We start from the raw sequence: 20569 nt of genomic DNA on the forward strand, positions 1-20569 counted from the left end.
CATTTGGGCGCTAGACGGAGGCAACTTAAAATAAATCTTTGCGAGAAGTTCCCAACACCTGCCTCTAAAATTAGTCAATACGCCGTGCCGATTTCCGACTAACGTTACTTGTCCTTTATGCACTATATTTCTATGGGAGAGATTACCTCCACCAACCAGTCCTCTCTTTGACATGTCAAAACACAAGAGGAGGTGGAGCGCGGGGAGTTGTCACTGGCGTGCAAAAACACATTTACTTACTTCCTACGTTGCAGATTAAAGCTCTAGCGTCGTGATCACAACAGCCGACTTGCAATGGCCTGAACTGCCACTCGCTAATACATGACTGAAAAATCGACTTTATGACACAGGCATTGTTAATTCAACTACCCTGTTTGTTTTTCATCATATTAATGCGAGTCACCTCTATTTTACTTAACCATCAAGGTAACATAATAAAGTTAACTTAAACGAGCAATAATGTTAAACCATACTGCAAGTTTGTAAACAAATTAAAATTGCGAGATTTAAACTTTGCGAAATCTTTTAATTGTTAAGATCATAAATACTACGTGCTTCTGTTCAGGTTTTTCAATATGTCCGTCAGCTCAGAGCTCACACGTGCGGGTAGCGACCACCTCCAATTTCCAAGGCGTGTAGCGTCACAAACATGGTCATAGCAATAGAAGAAAGACTGTAGCGGGATGGTTTAAGGACTGAAAACCGGCTAGTTGTAAGATCAAGCATGGCGGCGGAGGCAAGAGGTGCCCCGTTCTTTTCTCGTTCATTGAACTGCAGTGAGCCTAACTACCGCGCGCCATGGTAAAGAAAGTTGAAAACTTCGTTAGCCGCCCTTTTCAGGTGTCTGAGCCGCAGCCATGCGCAAAAAACGCCGTGGGAGACGGGTGAACGAGCGGGGAGAATCACTGAGCGCGGCCAGTGGTAAGGCATCACACCTGAGGCAGGGGCCAGACTCAGGCGCACCAGCATCGTAGGTGCACATAGTGAGGATTAAAGAGGATGTGAAGTGCTCAGGCGCGGAAGACGGCAGCTGCCGTGGGGCGTGGTTTAGTATGCTTTGTAAGTAAAGTCTAAATTAGAGGGCGGGACCTCTTAGGAGGTGGGCGTGCTATCCGACTATGCAGACCAACATGGTACGTCAGAACTTCGCTTTTCGTTATTGGGAGGGCGAACATAGTAGTTGGCAACTGTTTTTAACCGTAAAACTAGAGCCGAACACTGGTCGCGTTATTTTTCATTGTATCATTTAAAAATCCGTGGTGGGGAGGAGACGAGGAAGTGGGTTGGGAAGCAATTTTGAAAGCATGGATTTTATTATGTAAGTAGTACTTGGGAGCAAAATTAAGTGACATAAATTACGCGAATGATGGGTGTTCATAGGATAAAAGTAAACCATAATCAAGGTCACTGGAATTATGCGGCCCAAATTATGCGGCACGAAAAGCCAAATTATCTGGCATAATGGGGCACATTGTATGATATTACTTGACTATTTTGTCATTTTGTGGCACTTGTTACATTGAATGGGCCTAGGTTGCATCTCCGAGTAGCAGTTTAACACTCAAATGTAGCAGTAAGCAACGGAAAGGTGACCATTCAGTCTTTACAAAGGGTCTTTCAGTGCATACCAGTACGTATCGCTGCTTTTGCTTTTCAGAAACTTTTTAACCCTTTGAGCTAGAAACAGTTTTTATCCTTAGACTCTGCAGATTATGCAGTAGATGATGGTTTAAGTGGCAAATGCTGCAATTTCATATTAATGCTGGGAAAACACTGCAGCAGCACGATCACAAAATTTCAGTGGCCCTGACCAAGGATCCATGTGGGCACCCATGCAGGGACAATTACTGGGTTAAATTGAGTTATGTCTTTTAGCAGGGATGCCCGTGGTTATTTAATACAACATGAATTCTTTTCACCGAAACTCACTTTACATATTTATGTTTCACACACAGTATCCTCCCCCCCCCACCTATATGCCCTGAGGAAGACCTTCATCAACTGTATAGGGCAATCTAGAAGGTCGGAACGAGTTGGCGGAATCTAAGGATTTGAGGGAATTTAGCATCCTTAAAAATGGATTAAATCACTATATGTTTAAATTAGCTAATTGATGTATTTTCCTTCTATGTTTGTTCGAATTATTATTGCTATACCCAAATCCCATAGGGCCCCCCTAATATACTTGCGCATGGGATATCTTTAATTAGATGTTGCCTAAGTTTTCCATTTTGTTTAATAGTATACTTTGGGTGTTGATATTGCATTACATGACGAATTTGCAATGCATATTTGTATGCTTGTACAGAAAAAGTAACGTATGAGTTGATAGTGGTCCCGGGGATTCTAAGTCTTTATTTATGTGAAATGTTGTCTTGTACTTATGTGATATAATTCTTGTGAAATTATGTTCTAAATATATACTTTGGGCGAGAAAATAGCCCATAGACAAAAAAAATATCTTATGTGTTTTTGAATGTACAAATTCATGTTCTCTTTCCTTTTAAGTGTTTATGTGCAAATTTGTTGTTGATTGTGAATTGAACATCTATATATAAGTATTTGTGGGCTACTAGTGAGAGGATTTTTTTGCTTTAAAATAAATAGTAAAGTATAAGTGCCAATGAACGGTGGCGAAACTAGGTACATAAACATTACATAGCCTTTTGAAATTAGAGATTGCATCTATTGTGTGAGGGATCTTTTTTGACTTTAGGGTTTTTTTTTGTGGTTTTTTTGTTGTTGCATATTTATATAGCGCGAACTCGACCCAAAGGTATTGGAGCGCTTTACATAGCACCGTATTTACATTACACATTCAGGCACGGGGAGATTAAGTGATTTGCCCAGAATCACAGGATGTGGACGCGACCTCGAGGCTCGAACCCTGGTTTCCTGCACCAGAGGCGGCAGCGCAGCCGACGGACCACATCCTCTCCCCAGGGATAAGAACCGGGCAGCCCCTGTCCTATTGTATGCTGATGATTCCGTTTTAATGTAAAGAAAACCCAACGGTCTAGATTTTGTAGGATACTTTCGTTGACTTTGTCTCAAAACGTATTAATCTAAGACCTTCAATATGGACTGCGGTTCTACGAATCTCAAGAGCTGCAGCATGGCCCTGCTGGGAAAACCTATTTCTAGAGTGCATGAATGTCCTTACTTAGGAGTTACTTTTGATGCTAAAGGCATTTTGGGACCATGCCTATCCAAGCGGACATTGAGGTTCTCCACCTCTGTTGGGTTTCTATTTAATTTGGCTTCTTCCATCAATAGTAAACCAATCGGCCCTCTGCTAGCAAACTATAGCAGAAAGGGCCTCCCTGTTCTAACACATGGCTCTGGGGTGTAGGGTTACAAGGATGTGAAGTCAGCGAAATTGGAGGAGAACAGGGTCTATACACGACTCTTGGGCCTGCCTGCAAGTTCTCCAACTTTTGCCATTTGTAAGGATCTGGGGTCTGCTTATGTGGAGCATTCTATCAACCTTGCTTCTTTATTATTATAGTGTTTGACCTGGGGAATCCGCATACAGCCCTAAACAGGGATATCATTGATGATTGCCTGTCCTGTGATCTTGGACTCCAAATTTTCTGGCTCTCATATATTCATTCAATAGCCTATAAACTGGGCAGGCCGTCTTTATCTGAAATCCCCAAAACGTAACTTTTAAGAACAATTTTTGGCTAAAATTATAATTTCCTTGCTTCCAGGAGGGAGGAGAGGGAGGCTCTAGAACTAACCAAGGGTAGAAATCGAGTGCACCTTAGTATTTGTATGACCACAGGAGCATAACCATATATTTTATTTTATCTTTTTTATGAGTTTTATAGAGCGCGAACTTGACCCGTTAGGGTATCAGAGCGCTTTACAGGAAAATACAGCAATAAACAGAACAGGTTTAACATCAAGCAGTTACGGATCGAGTAGTAGGGGACAAGGTGCAGGATACATGAGGGGTATAAGGGCATGTATTTACAGGTTGCATCCAAATACTCTTGACATGATAACATATTACAGATTACATTTACAATGTTCAAGACAAGGCTCCAAGTTTCTGATGGGGTAACTAGATAATCCGAAGGGTGGCAATAGACGGCCATAGACCTGGGCCATGGTGATGGTGGAGGCCAGGTTTAAGCTAGAAATGTACCCATAAGAAAGGTTTTGGCCTCCCTTTTGATGCGAGTCAGAGAGGGGATTCTTCTGATGTCAGGTGGGGGAGAGTTCCATATTCTTGAAGCAGCCCCAGAGAAAGCCTGATTGGAAGTTGTTTTTTTCTTCCGAAAGTGCGCAGGTTGGAACAGGAGGTCTCTGGCAGATCGGGAGTTTCTGATTCCTCCAGAGATCACAAGTTTCTGCTCCAGATATGCAGGGGATTTAGAGTATAAAGCTTTGTGCGTGATGCAAGATTCTTTGAGCTGTATTCTTGCCTCCAGGGGGAGCCAGTTGAGAGCTTTCAGGTGTGGGGAAATATGGTCCTATTTCCTTGTGCCAGTGAGAAGTCTGGCGGCCGCATTGAGGCAGGCTCTTAGAGGTGCCAGGGAGATCTTGGGTAACCGGGAGAGGGTAGAACAGCCATATTCCAGTCTGGAGATGACAAGTGCTTGGACTGCCATATTTAGATCGGGAGCATCGAGGAAGGGTTTCAATTCCCTAAGGTAGCTCAGGTGGAATCTGGCTGATTTGGCCATCGAATTGATGTGGTCGCGCATGTTCAAGTTGCTGTCAAGGGTGATTCCCAAGGATTTGGCTGAATCCACGATGGTTGGTGGGCAGTTTAAGGCTGTGATAGTCTTGATCCATGATTGAATCTCAAGGTTGGTATTGGGAGGGGAGATCAGGAGAAATTCTGTTTTCTTTGCGTTGAGTTTGAATTCATTGGATGCGAGCCATTGGACAGTGAGTTTCAAGGCTTCGTTCAGGGAGAGAATCTCTTCGAGAGATGAGGTTTTGATGTAGATCGAGTGTCATCAGCGTACATATGATAGGAGATATTAGCAGTGGGTAATACCTCGGTAAGCGGTTCCAGGTAGCGGTTGAAGAGGGTGGGGGACAGGGTTGATCCTTGAGGGACTCCAACCGTGACAGGGGATGGTGCCGATAGGTTGCCTTTGATAAGGAATCTCTGGGACCGGTTTTGGAGGAAGGACCTAAACCATTCTAGAACAGTGCCATCCAATCCCATCTTGAGTTTGAGGCGTTCAAGTAGTTTTTCATGGTTGACCGTGTCGAAGGCCGAAGATAGGTCCAGGAGGATTAGGAGACAGGTTTTGCCTTGGTCAAGGGCTTGGATGTGGAGCATAGTAGTTTCGGGGCTGTGCCCTGGTCTAAATCCAGATTGGAAGTCATCGAGCAGGTGGAAGTTGTTGATGTGTTGACTTAGCTGCTGCTGCACACATTTCTCCATCACTTTGGCTAAGAGCAGGATGTTGGAGATTGGTCTGAAGTTGTCAGGGGAGGCTGGATCCAGCGATGTTTTTTTCAGAATGGGGAGGACTTGGCCAGCTTTTAGAGCGTCGGGCTTCGTTCCCTGCCGGAGAGAGGCATTAAATATTGTAGTCCAGCTAGGAATAATGGATTGGGTGACGGCTGCTAGGCAGTTGGAAGGGAGTGGGTCATTAAAATGGTTATTAGGGCTTAAGGTAGATAGGATTTTAGAAATTGAGTTTTCGTCATAGACTTTGAAGTCGGTCCAGTGAGCATGGTTTTTGGGTGGAGCCTGTGGGGGCGACGTTGCTGGAGGAGGCGGGTCAGGAAGTGTTTGAGGGTATGTGATGGAACTGAGTTAATTTCCAAGGGCTGAGATTTTGTCTGCGAAGAAAGTGGAGAATTCCTCTGAGGAAATAAGAGACTTGGGGTATTCTTTTGAGGTTTGGGCCAGTTTATTGGATTGGTGTTTGACCAGTTCGAAGAGCTTGTGGGGTCTGTTCTTGGCCTTCTCAAGTTCAGTTCTGAAGAATTCTTTTTTAGACTTGAGCATGTTCCTGTTGTAGACATTCTGGCCTGGCCTGGCGCAGGAGTTTTAAATGTGCGGCAGAGGGGTGCTGCTTCCAGGATCTTTCAGCATGCCGGAGGGCTCTCCTCTCATTATTGAGGGATCCCGTGAACCAAGGATTTCTGTCTTTGATTTGAATTCTTTTCAGTTTTAGTGGGGCTAGTTCATCCAGGATGTTCGATATAGTCGCAGAGTAGTGATCGTTGAGGCCACTGACTATTGTGATATGCCGGTGGGGGGGGGGGGGGGGGGGAGATTTGCAGCAAGTCTCAAGTTCACTACGGGCCAGGTTCTTGGTGTCTCTGATCCAGCGTTTAGGGATCACCGGTTGCGGTGCCCTTGTCTTGTAGGTGCTAGGTAGAAGGAAGGTGATGGCGTGGTGGTCAGTCGCATGGGTCTACAGAGATAAGTTTGACTGTTGATTCTTGGAGATGATCCAGTCAAGACATGGACATGTTTACCAACAGCTAGGATAGGTCCCTCCTTACCAAAATTAGTTTTGGTATTATTCAATACCACTTGTGTTTTTCCTTGGGGCAGTATGGTCGGTCGTCCATTTTGATTTGTCCTTGCAATGAATCCTCCACCCATAGTGTATTGTACTTTGCTTTTTTTGTAAATTCTATGTTACATTCACTAAGCGTTTTTTAATTCCCATTTTGAAAAGTTTGGGCTTTGTTACTTGCAGGCCTGCTTTGCTATTCCTTCAGCAACCTAGTTCACCTATTTGTTCCTGTGTAAGTTCTTTTTTTAAATTTGCTGTGCCACAGGAATAAATTATTTGAACAATTTATTAAGATTGTTTTTAAAATGTATGTAAAAAGATTTAAAGTGAAGACTAATTTAAAGCCAAGACTATCAAGCTAAACACTATAGAAATTGACAAGGATTTAAATTCCATGGCCCAGTTGTATGATGGTTCCAGAAAATGTCTTATGGAGTTTTTTTTATTGATGTTTGCCAGGTGTGACTCAAAATTTTCTTTAAAATGCTTTAAATCTTCCACTTACCTGGCATCCTTGGCGTAGTTTTCCCTGACTTTTTGCCTCTACCCCCTGTGTTTTTGATGCTATGCTGGATTTTGTTTTTGCTGGTTTAGATGCTTTGGGCACTTTGCCACTGCTGATCAGTGTCTAAGTGCAAGTGCTCCCTGTATAAATTGTTATTGTGATTGGTTATCTATGATTGGCATATTTGTTTTACCAGTAAATCCCTAGTAAAGTAAACTGAGTGTGCCAGGGCTGGTAATTCAAATGCTACTAGTGGGCCTGCAGCACTGATTGTGCCACCCACATGAGTAGCCCCAAAGAGATGTCTCAGGCCTGCCACCGCAGTGCCTGTGCACAGTTTGTCAACTGCCATTTTGACCTGGCCAGTGTATCCACTTACCCGTCCGTCCCTTTTCTTACGCATAGGACACCCCTATGGTAGGCCCAAGGTACCCCCCTGGGCAGGGTGCAGTGTATGTGAAAGTTAGGACATGTACTGGTGTGTGTGTAACATGTCCTGATAGTGAAATACTGCCAATTTAGTTTTTCACTATTGAAAGGCTATCTTGCCCATAGGACAGAATGGTGAATGCTGTGTAACATGTTACCGGCATATCTTCCCATAGAAGTGAGATGGAAACTTAGTCTGGTATCCCTGAACTCAGAATTTAATACATCTTTTAGGAAGGGTGGTTTTTAAATTCTGTGTTTGAAAATAGCACTTTTAGAAAGTGGCTCTTTTCTTGTTCAACATTTCTGTGTGCCTCTGCCTATTTGTGAATTGACTGTGTGGCTTTGGAGTGACAGGGGCTGGGGAGTTGCAGTGGCTCCAAGAGTCGGGTGAGTCAGTACTAGGCTGAATAGGCCGATCTGCTTTTGGAGTGGTGGGAGGAGTAGCACCTGGGCCTGAATAGGGCTGTGCCTGCCTGCCTTCCACAATGCTGGCTCCACCCCTGCGTTGTCAGATGGCCCTGGCACACACTAACAAAGGAAGAAGTTGTGCACTGGCAGAGTGCACCCAGAACTGGCTTGGACTGGATCCAGGGCCCCTTACACCTAGAGGACAAAGATTTTTGGGGTATAAATATGAGAGCTGAAACCCCTGAACTTTAGATCATCCTGGAATTCAAGAGGAACCTTTGCAGAGGAGAAGAGCTGGAGAAACTGAAGAGAAGGACTGCCCTTGCTGTGTGTTCTGGGGCTAACCTGCAGTTGCTATTCTGCCAAGGAAAGGAGAAGGACTTTGCTGTGTGCCCTGCTTGAAGAAGATCTCCAAGGGCCTGAGGAGAGCTGGCCTCCTGTTTTGAGGTCCCAGGAACAAAAGGACTTCACCCCCAGCTCCCCTGAACTCCGCTGTGTGAGTTCTGACCTGCCTAGAGTGCCTGATCCAGTTGTGGGGCCTCTGGAGGTTATTTTCTGCTGCTTTGGGAGCTAGAAGAAGTGTGAAAAGAACTGCAAAACCCGACGCATCGCTCTTGCGGCATGTTTCACCGGCGCATCTCGAATGCGCAAGAAGATTTCCGTCGCATCGCCGTGCCGCTGCGAAGATCATTGCAGCGCCTGTCGCCGCTGCAAGAACCAATGCATCGAGGGGTTGCGGCAGAAGAAGACCAACGCCGCCGCATTGATTGCTGTCACATCCCGAAGATCTGCGCATCATACCTGTGCGAGACGCTTTCCCGACACATCACTTGCAAACCGGCATGAAGACTCGACGCATCGCTCCCCCGACAGACCGGACTCGATGCTACTCGTCCGCTATGTGTTGTGTTATGTTAGGGGCATTTCTAGAGTGCGCGACTCACCCGGGGGAATCTCGGCGCTATACTTAGTTATTCACTGAGAGGGAAAAGTAGGAAGAAGAAGCCACGACTAATACTAAGGAGTCAGAAAAAGAAAGGTTTTCATTTTTTTCCTAAAGATTGTAAGAGAGGGGCAGTTACGCATGGCAATGGGAAGCGAGTTCCAGTAACGCGGCACAAGACCTGAGAAAGCCCTCGCCCCGGAACGGGAGCGGTAGATTCTAGGAATCTTCAGAAATTCCATGGCGTTGGACCTAAATTAAGGATGGAGGTCTTGTGCAGCGGGGATGTCGCATAACCTCCTCAGGGTCTCAGGAGTGTCGCATCTCTTTGTTTTCCGAAGCTGCAGCTGTTTGGCTTGGGAACTTTTGTCGCATCTATAGGTACTTTGGTGAAGAGTCACGCATCCATAGATTTCTATGGTACAAGTTCTTCAACCCTTTTTAAAGTCATATTTTTAAACTGTGTCTGTTGAATTTTTCCCGTTTTGGTCTTGTGTAGTTTAAGTAAAGATACTTTATTTTTGTAAACTGGTGTGATGTCCATTTGGGATGTTTTCACTGTGTTACTGTGAGTGTTGGTACAAATACTTTACACGTTGCCTTTGGGATAAGCCTGTCTGCTCATGCCAAGCTACAAAGAGGGTGAGCAGGGGTTATCTAAAGTGTGTATCCCCGTTACCCTCACTAGAAGCAAGGGTCCCTACTTGGACAAAGGTACCTACCTCTGCCAACTAGAGACCCCAAGTTCTAACACCCGTTTCTTGTCAGAATCGTTGTTAAAGAAAATATTCATCTGTTTTCATAGACACCAAAGATTCCTGTAGCCTTTATGTTGCCGGTAGCATTGTTCTATGACCAATTACTTCACCTGCAGTTACATAAAACAATTCAAGAATAGGTTTTGGATGCCCGAAAATCGCAGGCCAAGTCAGGCGACCGACGCTGTGGAAACAGAATAGAGACTAAATACAAAAACCCTCATGATGTCAGGCGGACGCACCATTTTGGTGAGGAAACCGCCCGACCATAGGTTGCGGTTCCGCATACCAAATTAGGGTGTAACCACACATGGTGCGGTCACAAACTTCCATTTTACAATGTGAGCTTGTGCAGCAGTCTGACACCGCCCGCAGCACAAGCTCCCATTGTAAAATGTAGGTTGTTGCACATTCCTGCACCATGTGGCAGGCACAGTGCATACGGTGCAGGGTTGTGAAATGAAAACATTGAGTCTTCAGGTTCTAGTAGGGATCCAAGTACTAGATTTGTTAACTAGTGAAACATGTGCACATTCCTTCAAAGTTCACCATCCAGGACTGAACTAAATTCTCGAAGTTCTCAAAGGCACATCCTTCTATAGTTCAGAGTCCAATATAGGATTCAACAATGCCCTAAAAGTTCACAAAATATTGGAAAGGGGCAAAATCTGTAGGGCTCGCCATACACTATGCCATCTTCTTGGGACACCAAACTTTAAGGGCCTCTATCTCGGTACTTTGGGTCTACTGTGCCATAGTGTATCTCTATTTGATTGAAATTAGCGTAACAGGATGCCACTCCACTCTGTCTTGCTTTGCCCCTGCCTTTTATAGTTATACCAGTTCTCTGCTATTCTTAAGTTTTGTAGCAGACTTCACCTCTTCATTGTATACTGTTGCTTTGGGTTATTCATGCTCTCGGAATTCGCACTGTTGTCTACTTCCCAGCCTCTTGTCATCCTAGTTGCCACCATGTCACTTGGCTCTGACTCGACATAATGCTAACTAATAACAATTTTTCCTTCTGTCACTAGTCACAAAAATGGTGTTGAACCACACCTACTTCCACTTCACCTAACAATCTACTTTGAGGATGGGAGATTAATTTCCTCCTTGTACTCTTGTCAACCCTCTTTAAAACAGCATTCACATGCTCTTTGCATGCACACCTTTCCACGTTTTTACTTAAAATACATATATGATGTTAAAAAGTATCTTCCCATACTGTTGTAGACATTTATAGCATCCTCGTCAGTTTCTACACATTCACCTGAGAGGAGTGTTATTAACTGACAAAAGGACTTCTTGGCCCTTCAAGTTGCTTTGGATTACCAAATGGATGTAGGCCGAGCCAACCTCTTAGACAAGAAGTCCATGTAACTTGTTCTGTTTGGTCCCATTACCCTTTAAATTGTGAGGACGTTCTATGCACCGGGTCTCATCTCGGGCATCCTATGGCCATAATGCCATTTGAACATTGTAATAATTTCAACTTTTTTCCCTCTCCATTTCCCGAGCCTGGATTAGACTCGGCTGTGGTCTACAATTCTCTGAGCATGGGAGGTGGTGACTTTCCTGGAACGGCACAAATGTCTCTCACTGTGTCCCAAATATCTCTCCTGCTCACCGAACCAGCCGGACATTTATATCTTCAAAACACTTTATTTGTTCACCTGGTGTGGTCCATTCATCTATTCTCCCTGCCACCATGGTGTATGTACTGTTTTTGTAGCTCAGGATGCGTCCCTTTTTTCAGGGTTTGCTTGCCATGAGACTCATTTAATCTTTTAGTGATGAATGCTAAACTTGGTATGAGGGACCCAGGCTAGTCCTAAATTCACTCCGCTTCATTCCTACTTATTTAATTAATCCTATCTGTAGTCATTTGCCAGTTGGCTACTGGGAGGCCTTTGAAATTGTAGAACCTAGAAGGATCGTTGCTCAAAAACCTTGACCCTCACCAACTGTGAATTACAGTTCCAAACAGGTGGCTCAGTCATGTCGCAAACAACTGTATGATCCCAGGTCCCCTTTCATCTACATTTGAGAGAGGCCAAGGATAGCGTTTTAAATATACAGCAACATAATGCGTTTTGACTTCTTCAGAAAACTTCTCGACTAGGGAGGAAGCCAGGACAAGGATATTTTTATGCTTGGCCCTTAATCTGTCAGGGTACTTCTGAATGTCAGGTGAATCTAATGGTCAGTGACAAGCACTTTTCCTTGGCTAACAAAGGAGCCCCTCACTCTTCCTCCCAAAGTTACCCTTAAAGTTTCAAATCCTCCTAACTGAGAATGCCTCAGATCTCTCTTAAGAGGGTGTAAGACAGCATTGTATGTCTAATTCTAACTTTCCTTTTCTTTTGTCAAAACATGGAGTCCGACTGATAATCGGACAACTTCACATTCTGGTCAAGATAGAAAAAGACATTTGCCATTGCTTGGACTGAATGTGTTTTTAAAATACGAGATAAAGGAGATGCCTCACATGCCAATCTCCTTTAACTCCTGCTTTGAAGTCCATTCGATTAATCATCAATTTAAGCATCTAAAACAACAATTTGAAAACAGGAGTAGGAGATCTAATTAGGAAGCATTCCAGTTTCTATTTATGTTGGAAACTGACTATGTAACTTTCACTGTTAGACAAAAAATTTTCTTGTGGAGACAAAACAAAAAAAGTGCAGTTTTGCTAATACATTTTTGCAAGAGCAAATCTATATTGATTGCTGATGCAAAAATGGAATTAAAAAATTATTCCATGAATACATACACCCGTGAAAACTGTAACATTCCCAACTTTCCATTCGTGTTCTCAGAAGAACAAGAAAGTTGAAAATTGATTACACATATAGGGAGAAACCAGTCATCCCCACCCGCTGTCCTCAATAACGTTCCTGATCACAGGATGGCGGTCATCTGACTTTGGTTCCAACTTCTCCAAGTAAGTGTCCCAGAGTTTCATGGATCCACCGCTCCTCTCCCTGGCCCATATATCGGAGTAAACAACTATCCCCGCCCTAGTCCACTTTACCACACCATTGCCTCAGTATGGATACCATATTCGATTTCCATGTCAAAGTTATGCAGCATTTATTTCGCGAGCACCAAGACTATACACTGAAAGCAAGCAAGTTGCTTTGTATTTTTGGTAACTGTCGTGCATTTAATAAACAATGAAGGAGATCGAGGGGGAAGTCAAGTGGTCTCTTCAAATATGCCCCTCAACACCGTTGACCAAAATTGAGATCACTGAGCATGTCCATACCATATGCAAAAAGTCTGTAATACCATCCATGCACCTGCGACATGTCTTCTGTGCCCCAAGTACATTTCTCTATTCTCTGTGGGGTCAAATAAGTGTAGTGCACATGATTGAATTGAGTAAATCGGCATCATTGATTACTCAACACCGATATGACCGAACCCACGCAGCAAACCTATACATTTCCTGGGATATCTGTCCCCAAACAGTGTTCCCACCATTCCTTCAGTGACTTTGTGCTTTTGGAAGTGTCCTGCAAACAGCGCTCTATATAAGCATGTGACATGCTTAGTCTAACCATTGGTCAGCATTACCTCTAGTGGTGTCAAATCTTCGGACAGAGCTTGCTCTGCTCCCTACTCCCCTAGATTAAGGTTTAAGTTCTCAATTAGCGCAGTCGTGCTGCTTTGTTCTTTAACTTCCAGATATGGTTTTAAATATGTTTGTACTCAGTTATTTTAATAGAAGTTGAATGTGTGACATGTCTCCTACAAGTGCTTGTAAATTCTTCACAGGTGTTTTTCCCTCTCCCTTAAACTCTTGTCCATTGTGGCCCATAGGTGCAAAAGATCTTTGGCAAAGCTTTGGTTGCAAAGTGAGACCAACAGACACCGAAGGATTCACTAGGCAGACAATATGTCTGAAAAACCCAGCCGCATATGCAATAAAGTTGAGCAAATGGACAGGATTGTTTTTGGAAGGATTTTTGTACGAGGCACATTTTTAAACGAGGTGTGCTTTATGCTCCTTTGTATACTAGACATTATGCCCTATTAGTCACTTTCTACAAAACATCCCAAGCATTTGCTGGGTTGGAATCAATCAAAAGCAACTGCGTTCAGAAAGTCGACTGTTAAACGCCAGAGGGTGGCAGGGGTTAATCTGCTCTTGTTGACTATTTAGCTGTACTGATTTTAAACGTCATATTCACCGTAATTACATTTTTTTTTTAATTTCCTATTGGTCAGACAACTTTCAGTCTTTGTTGTGATTGCTTTTATTCAAGAAGGGGGCAAACACCATGTTGCCATTTCCTGCAAACGGTTTATTGTGCAATTTCTTTAGTACTTGGAAAATCCCACAATTTATGAAAATATGGCTTTTCAAAGTTCTTCAGCCATCATTATTCTAGGGAAAGCTGGTGCTTTTGATGCTCAAGAGTTCCTTATCAATTGTCTATAGTCTGAGTAAAATAGTTTAATTTTGTACATTTTGCAAAAAGCCTTATTTATAGATTCTGCATTTAATTTCAAACAGTAATGAACGAAACACAGCCATGCTTTGACACAGTGAACTTTTGTTGACCTGTAAATGAAACGGGTATCGGCTCCTAGTTTTTAGGTGCATGGACACCCAATGCATCTGTGATACATTTTTCAAGTATGCTTAATTTATCTAAAGAACGTATTCAAATAGTTTTCTGTTTGGCCCTAGCAGATAGTTTACCTCTGAAAAATATTTGATGCAATTTTGAGAGCAACAGTAAGAATTTTTTGTTCTGTCTCAGTTACAGTGGCGGATTATGCCAATTCTGATCCTGCTGTGGGGAAGTCTGGTCGTGTTAGGAAAGCTGTGGCCAACGCAATTCAAAAAGAAGGTGAGTTGCTCCATGAGTTTGCCTGCCAGATAAATATAAAAGTATATAGTGTTATAAAGTTGTGTCCTTTAAGTAGTTTACACTTTGTCTTGATCAACATCCTGTGGGACTGCATGAGGATCTGGTCTGTAGGTGCACAGTGACCTGGAATGAAAATTGAAAAAAGCCAATCAAGTATCTAAACTGCAAGCTAAATCTAAAATCTTCCACTGCTCTTGTTCCACACTTGTGAAAAGAGCTCATTCCTATATTTGAAAAATATGGAGCCCGCAGACCATCTTCAGTGATGAAGGAAAATGTTTCCTTGTTGTATTTATTCTTTCTGCTCTGATTGAGGCAGTAGTGGTATATTTTACAAAAATTTGTATTTTTCCTTTCAGAAGGTCCACCTGTGAAGTGATGTCTTGGCCCTCCTTGTCCTAAGGCAGTCAAAGGTGAGGAGTGGCACACGTTGTGAAAGTTGACCACTCCTACCTATAGGTGACATCAGAATTGAAGTGGTAGAACATTATTTCCTTTTCTTTTTAAACAGAGGACACACACAGTGGAGCCGAATGGTGATGGGGTGTGTATGTGTATGCATGTGTGTAGGAGGTTGGCTTAGTATGTTGTGCACACTTATTTAAGTGAAGCACCTTGCACTAATCCAGATGAAATTTACGGTGATTTTAGTGGTTTTAGATAACCATAGAAAGCCCTCTAAGTGGTAGCTGGGAGAGCAGCCTTAGTCCAGAAGGAGTGTTAAGCAGCTTGCTTTACCAGATCTAATCATGTAGTGTGGGTTTAACGAAAAAGAACCACACAGTATATTTATAACAAGCATTTCCAATGCAATAGGTCTCGCATTTACGTGAGTTTAAGCTGTTGGCATTGTTAATGACACTGCCTTTTATTTATGTTTTAAAAACGAAAACAAAATTAAAAGGCATTGTTATTTGCAATGTCAATAGCGGAAACTTGCGTAAGTGCGAGACCTATTGCATTGCAAATGCTTGTAGCTCAGTGGGCTATGACGCCTGCTGCAGAAATCCAGACTTAACCTCAAGGCCACACCTCTTGAAGTCATTTAAATGAGTTCCATTGTTAACTTCAGAAAACTCAGACCTCTCTCCTGCACCTGAAACGTACCACACTGCCAGGGTTGCCATCTTCCCAAGGGAACATACCGGTCAGGTGTTGTCTTGTTAAGAGTCTTTTAAAAGCCCGGGCATGATACTAAATGTGACTTTAAACAAAATCGTATATATTTATTAATTGCATCACTTTACTATCTCTGTTTTCTTTCATTATTAGCCTGGGACCGTTAGCGGCTCCCTCGAACACATCAAAAAAGTGCTTTTTACTTGTGTTTGCTGTTTGAAGTATGTACAGGAAATGGGGAAAATACCGACTTTTGGTTATTTTGCTTATTTTTTTGTATCTTCCAAGGCGTTAAACTACCGTCGGTGCCGATAGAAAACCGGACGTGGGCAGCCCTACACGCTGCCCGCTTTGATCAGGTGAGGGCGGCTCCATAGCCCGTGTCAGAACTGCTCCGTATGTCTTAGGCTGTCCTCGAAGCTATCACCGCTGGAATAATTAATATCAAACCCTGGCTTTAATATGTGGGAAAAGGGCAGCATTGAGGTTTGGGTGGACAATTTCTTACTGCGAGTGAAACGGCAGGCCCCCAAATATAGAATCACAATTAACGGCGCAAACTTCGAAGATGAAAACAAGTAAACAGGGCGTATGGTTTTTTATTTTTACTTTTGAGTTTGTTCGCGTTTCATTTTCTAGTTATTTTTTATTTTTACAGATTATTACAGAATTATTTTAATGTTCCTCTGGTCTATCTCGCACACGCGACATCGAGGGGTAAGGAGGGGGTGGGGGCAGGAAAGCGAGGGAGTGAGTGATAGGGGACTGTTTAGGGTGGGAGAGCAATAGAGATGAGAGTGAGTAGGTCAATGAGAGGTGAAGAGACCGTGTGGGTGACAACGGAAGGGAGAAAGAGTAATAGACCGAGAGGCACAGAAAGGACCCAGGAGAGGAAGCGAGGGTCACAGGAAAAAGAAAGATAATTATGGTGTGTGTGCGATAGAGAAAGAGAGCAATAACTCTTCATTCTCAAGAGCTCACCGGGGCAAGGGGCGTGCGCGTCGCATCAGCATTCATGTATTCTGCCAAAGAATAATTGTCATTCTATTTAAAGATAACTCAGGTGGACTCTGCACACCAAGCCCTTCGGAAATGGTGGCCCTGTGCGTGCGGGGCCTAGCTGACAAGTGATGGCACGGAAGACAAGCCCGGGAGTTGTGTGCGCACACGTCGCATCAAAAGTGAAAGCAGCTGCATCGTCCCACGAGTGTAAGGGTGCCCTCGAGCGATGCGTTTAATGAGCCATGACGAGAGAGGAAAGCCAGATGGTGCCTGTGCGCGTAACCGTACGCTTTAGGCCACACGCTTGTGGTCGGATTTTTGAAGCCCACTTACTAAAAGTCTCGCCAGAGCAGCGCATGCGCTGGCTCATGCGAGACCTAAAAATGGCTATTTATTACACAAAACTCACTAACCCATTGGTATATCTCCTACCCGGAGATATCAACACAAACACACACAGCACTTCAAATGTAAACAGGTAAGTAAGCACCACACAGTGGTCTCGAGGGAGACCAAACCATATACTAAGAAAGTGGAATGCGAACTGCAGCCAAAGTTGGGACTTGGACCAGGAGATTCAGAAGACTTGGGGACTTAAGGAACCACCCAAGGAAAGTACTCAGAAACCCCACGGAGGCTGTGTGCAGAGTGGAGACACAGCCTAGTACTCAATAGGAAACAGGAGAGTCGTGGTTGCAGTTTGAAAGAAGGACCCTTCTCAGTGGACCCTGAAGAAACCAAGTGGAAGACAGAAGGTTGGAGAGTCACCCCACTTGTGGATACGCCATGAACAAGGATACCTAGACCAGGGAAGCCAGGTGCATAGGTGTGAAGTGACGTTGGGAACCGCCGTAGACCACAATGGAGGACTTTAGTGAAGCTATTGCTGGCGAAGGCTGTGCAAGAGTTCGGTGGAATCCAAGGGTGGATTCTTGAAGACAAGAACCTGCAAGCGAGGGGACAGAGTCTATGCCACTCGGAGGTGACCAGGAGGCATTGAAGAGTAATGACTACCGATGACTGAAGATGCAGGAGTGATGACGGTGACCATGTCCCAGCAGCTGTGAGGACCAGGCGACGCTAAGGAAGACCAGGACCTATTCATGAGCTGTCCAACGTAGGAAGTAGAGAACCAGGGAGTCCGTGTCCTGCGGGAGTACCAACAAGCCTTGGCAGCAGCAACAGATGTGGACAACGATCAAGTGACAGCATTGGGATCAGCAAGGCCTAAGGGATTCGCCAAGTGCAGGAGAGTCGGCAGGCCCTGAGCTAGCAGGAAAGCCCAGTGAAGCAAGAGTAGACAATCGAGAGGACCCACAGGCCAAGGAAACAAGAGTCGCAAGAGTACCTTGAGCAGCTCACCAAGAAGAAGGCTGCGGTAAGGGCGAAGATATTTGAAGGAAGAAATGCTGGAGGCTGGGGCTTCTTGTAGCCCGAAGATCACTGGAATGCAAAGCCAACAAGCCTTGGCAACGGCAAGTCGATGCGGTGCACAGGGGTTCGGTCATAGCGGTTCCGAGGAGGAATACTGGCCTCAAAATTGCAGAGAGGATAGGTCAGGCCTCGAGGGAGTTGCAGATCCACCACCTGTGTTGCTGAGCCTTTTCGAAATTTGTGGGTCGTCAGGAGCAGCAGACCGGTCAACTTCGAGGCGGGGCCTGCAGACTCTGAAAGGCTGTTACAGAGAGTAATGTAAATGTAGTGCATTTATATAGCGCTCCACACACCCCTGAAATGGTCTTTCAGGCGCTGTGCACATACCGCTGTGGAACCCTTCCTGGCATTTCCTTGTGAAGTGTCCACTCCTGGGCACCCCCAAGGTGAAGCCAGGCATCCTAGCGCTGTTGGGGCCGTTGTGGAGATTAAGCAAGCTATAGCCCAGAGTTGCAGAGTGTGACTTATCGGGTCCGGGGAAATTGAGCCCAAGACCCGCCGAGGCGGGAATTGACCTCTGCATCACGGTCTGCCGCTCTAACCATTGAGGGCTATGGGAGCGTGGCATGGCGCCGATGGAGTGAGCAGCAAGCTCGCGAGCTCCGGTCGGCCAGCAGCCATCCAGTATCATCCTGATGCCCTACGCGGTATTGAACCCCGCACAGTGCACCCCCACAGCTGATTAAGGGGAGCAGTGTGCACCAGGGACGGAAGATCCCCCTTAAAAACGGTGGATACCCCCCTCCGCTGCTGCGCCGGTGGAGAGGAAGGAGCCAGGCATGCCACGGGGCAAGCCAAGATGGCGGCGCCCATCATAGGGTGACGGACACAGAAGGGACACGAGGCTGGCGGCCCTGTTTGGGCTAAAGAGGATGGTGAGGACAGGTTTCCCCCCTCTTGCCCCACTACAGGACCAGGCCTGAACCGTGCTGTCCTCTCAGAGGCTGCACTGGCGGAGGGGAGAGAATTGCCTACGACAGCGGGGCGAGCCAAGATGGCGGTGCACACTGAGGGCTGATGCGGAGGGATGGAAAACTGAGTCGGCGGTACTGACCGGGCCGCGGCGAATTGTGGCTATGGGTCCTCCCCCCTCCACCCATCAATGATGAAGCTGCGAGGGAGACTGAATTGGCGGCACTGACCAGGCCGTGGCAGATCGTGGCGGTGGGTCTTCCCTCCCTCCACCCATTCCAGGACTGAGTGCGCAGAGAATCCCCCCATGAGGCTGTGCCAAAGGAGCAGGGCGCAGATTGAAGCGGGCATATCTGAGCCACGGCATGACGGGCCAAAGAGTGGAAACGGGTGATGGCCGGCGGTGCTGAGCCCAACGGAGGAGGCTACTGGCCAAGGGAAGGCACATACCACAGTGACCCCCGCAAGGTGAGCAAGCTGTGAGGGCACTAGTAGGAAGTAGCGAGAGCAGCGGAAGGGCGGCCGAGCAGAAAGAGAAACCAGGGGGGGCCCTCCTCTGCTTGGCGAGATAAGGGAGGAATGGGCCTTGAACCCTGAACAGACACTGAGGGAGGAGAGCAGCCAAGCGAAGCCGGGTGTGAGTGACAGCAGGGAGAGTCTAGGGCTGCACGGTGAGGCGCTACGCGTGGCCTGCATTGCCTGATGCCCACAGAGCCCCGATGACCCCACGTCAGATGCCCTTAACAAGGGACCCAAGTAGGGTGAAGAGCTAGCAGATGGGGACCTGGGGGCCCAAGACCGTCCAAGTAGCAGGCCTGCTCGGCTTGAACATGATGTGGCCTTGTACCCCCTGCTTGGCCAGACAGAGGTACTAAAGAACATATTGAGGACACAGGACACACCTGAGGGTAGGTAGCAGACCAGAGAGCGAGGGAGAGAGGGCGCTGGATTGCAGAGTGCCTACCAGAAGAGCGGGCCCAATGAGCGGTGGAGATCAGCAGAAACACTACAGATAGAGCAGACATCTGGGGAAGATCCCCAAGAAGGATAGGGAGGAGGCCCCAACAGACAAACTGATGGAGGAGATGGAGAAGGCCCATTCGCAGGCCGACAGCCCCAGAGACCCTACATTGCAGGAGATTCTGCAGGCCTTCACCTCATCCAGTGAGTGCCTGGAAACCAAAATCGACCATAAAAAGTTAGCGGATAGTGTCAAGACAACAGAGGGCCAAATTTCTGAAATGCTGCCGGACATGGCAAACATAAATCAGTGCATAACAGCACTGGAGACAAAAGTACGGACATTGGAGTCCCGAGCCGACAATGCTGAAAACAGATCGCGTAGGAGCAACAGCAGAATGATAGGCCTACTGGAGAAAATAGAAGGCCGCAACATGCTAACCTTTCTGGAAAAATGGATACGGTAGGAAGTAGCCCCAGATGGTCTGCCAAATTTCTTAGCCCTAGAAAGGGCACACCGAGTCCCGGCGAAGCCACCTGTTCCTGGAGCACCACCACAGGTGGTGATAGCAAAGCTCCTCCATTTTAGAGATAGCGACCACATCCTTACCCAGGCATGCCTCAAGGGGGAAATGGAGGTGGACAATTCCGTGGTGAGAATCTTCCCAGATTACTCTAGAGAAGTCCAACGGCAAAGAGGATCCTATAGA

The 20569-nt window shown here is 45.7% G+C and overlaps 1 protein-coding gene across 4 annotated transcripts in view; it reads left to right on the top strand.

Annotated features, from left to right (window-relative positions):
* The first annotated feature begins 683 nt into the window (after positions 1-683).
* The window catches only part of TMEM183A (transmembrane protein 183A), a 101111-nt gene continuing 81225 nt past the window's right edge, over positions 684-20569 (top strand). Inside the window, exons 1-2 of one of the 4 annotated variants that reach the window (XM_085600226.1) lie at positions 684-801; positions 14322-14411. In XM_085600226.1, coding sequence (XP_085456352.1) covers positions 799-801; positions 14322-14411 — 93 coding nt within the window. In that variant the 5' untranslated portion in view covers positions 684-798. Of the gene's footprint in view, positions 922-14321; positions 14412-20569 lie in introns of all 4 variants that reach the window. The other 3 variants (XM_085600225.1, XM_085600231.1, XM_085600227.1) reach the window with 3 other exon arrangements.

Source organism: Triturus cristatus, chromosome 1_2 (assembly GCF_964204655.1).
Source record: "Triturus cristatus chromosome 1_2, aTriCri1.1, whole genome shotgun sequence".
NCBI lineage: Eukaryota > Metazoa > Chordata > Amphibia > Caudata > Salamandridae > Triturus > Triturus cristatus.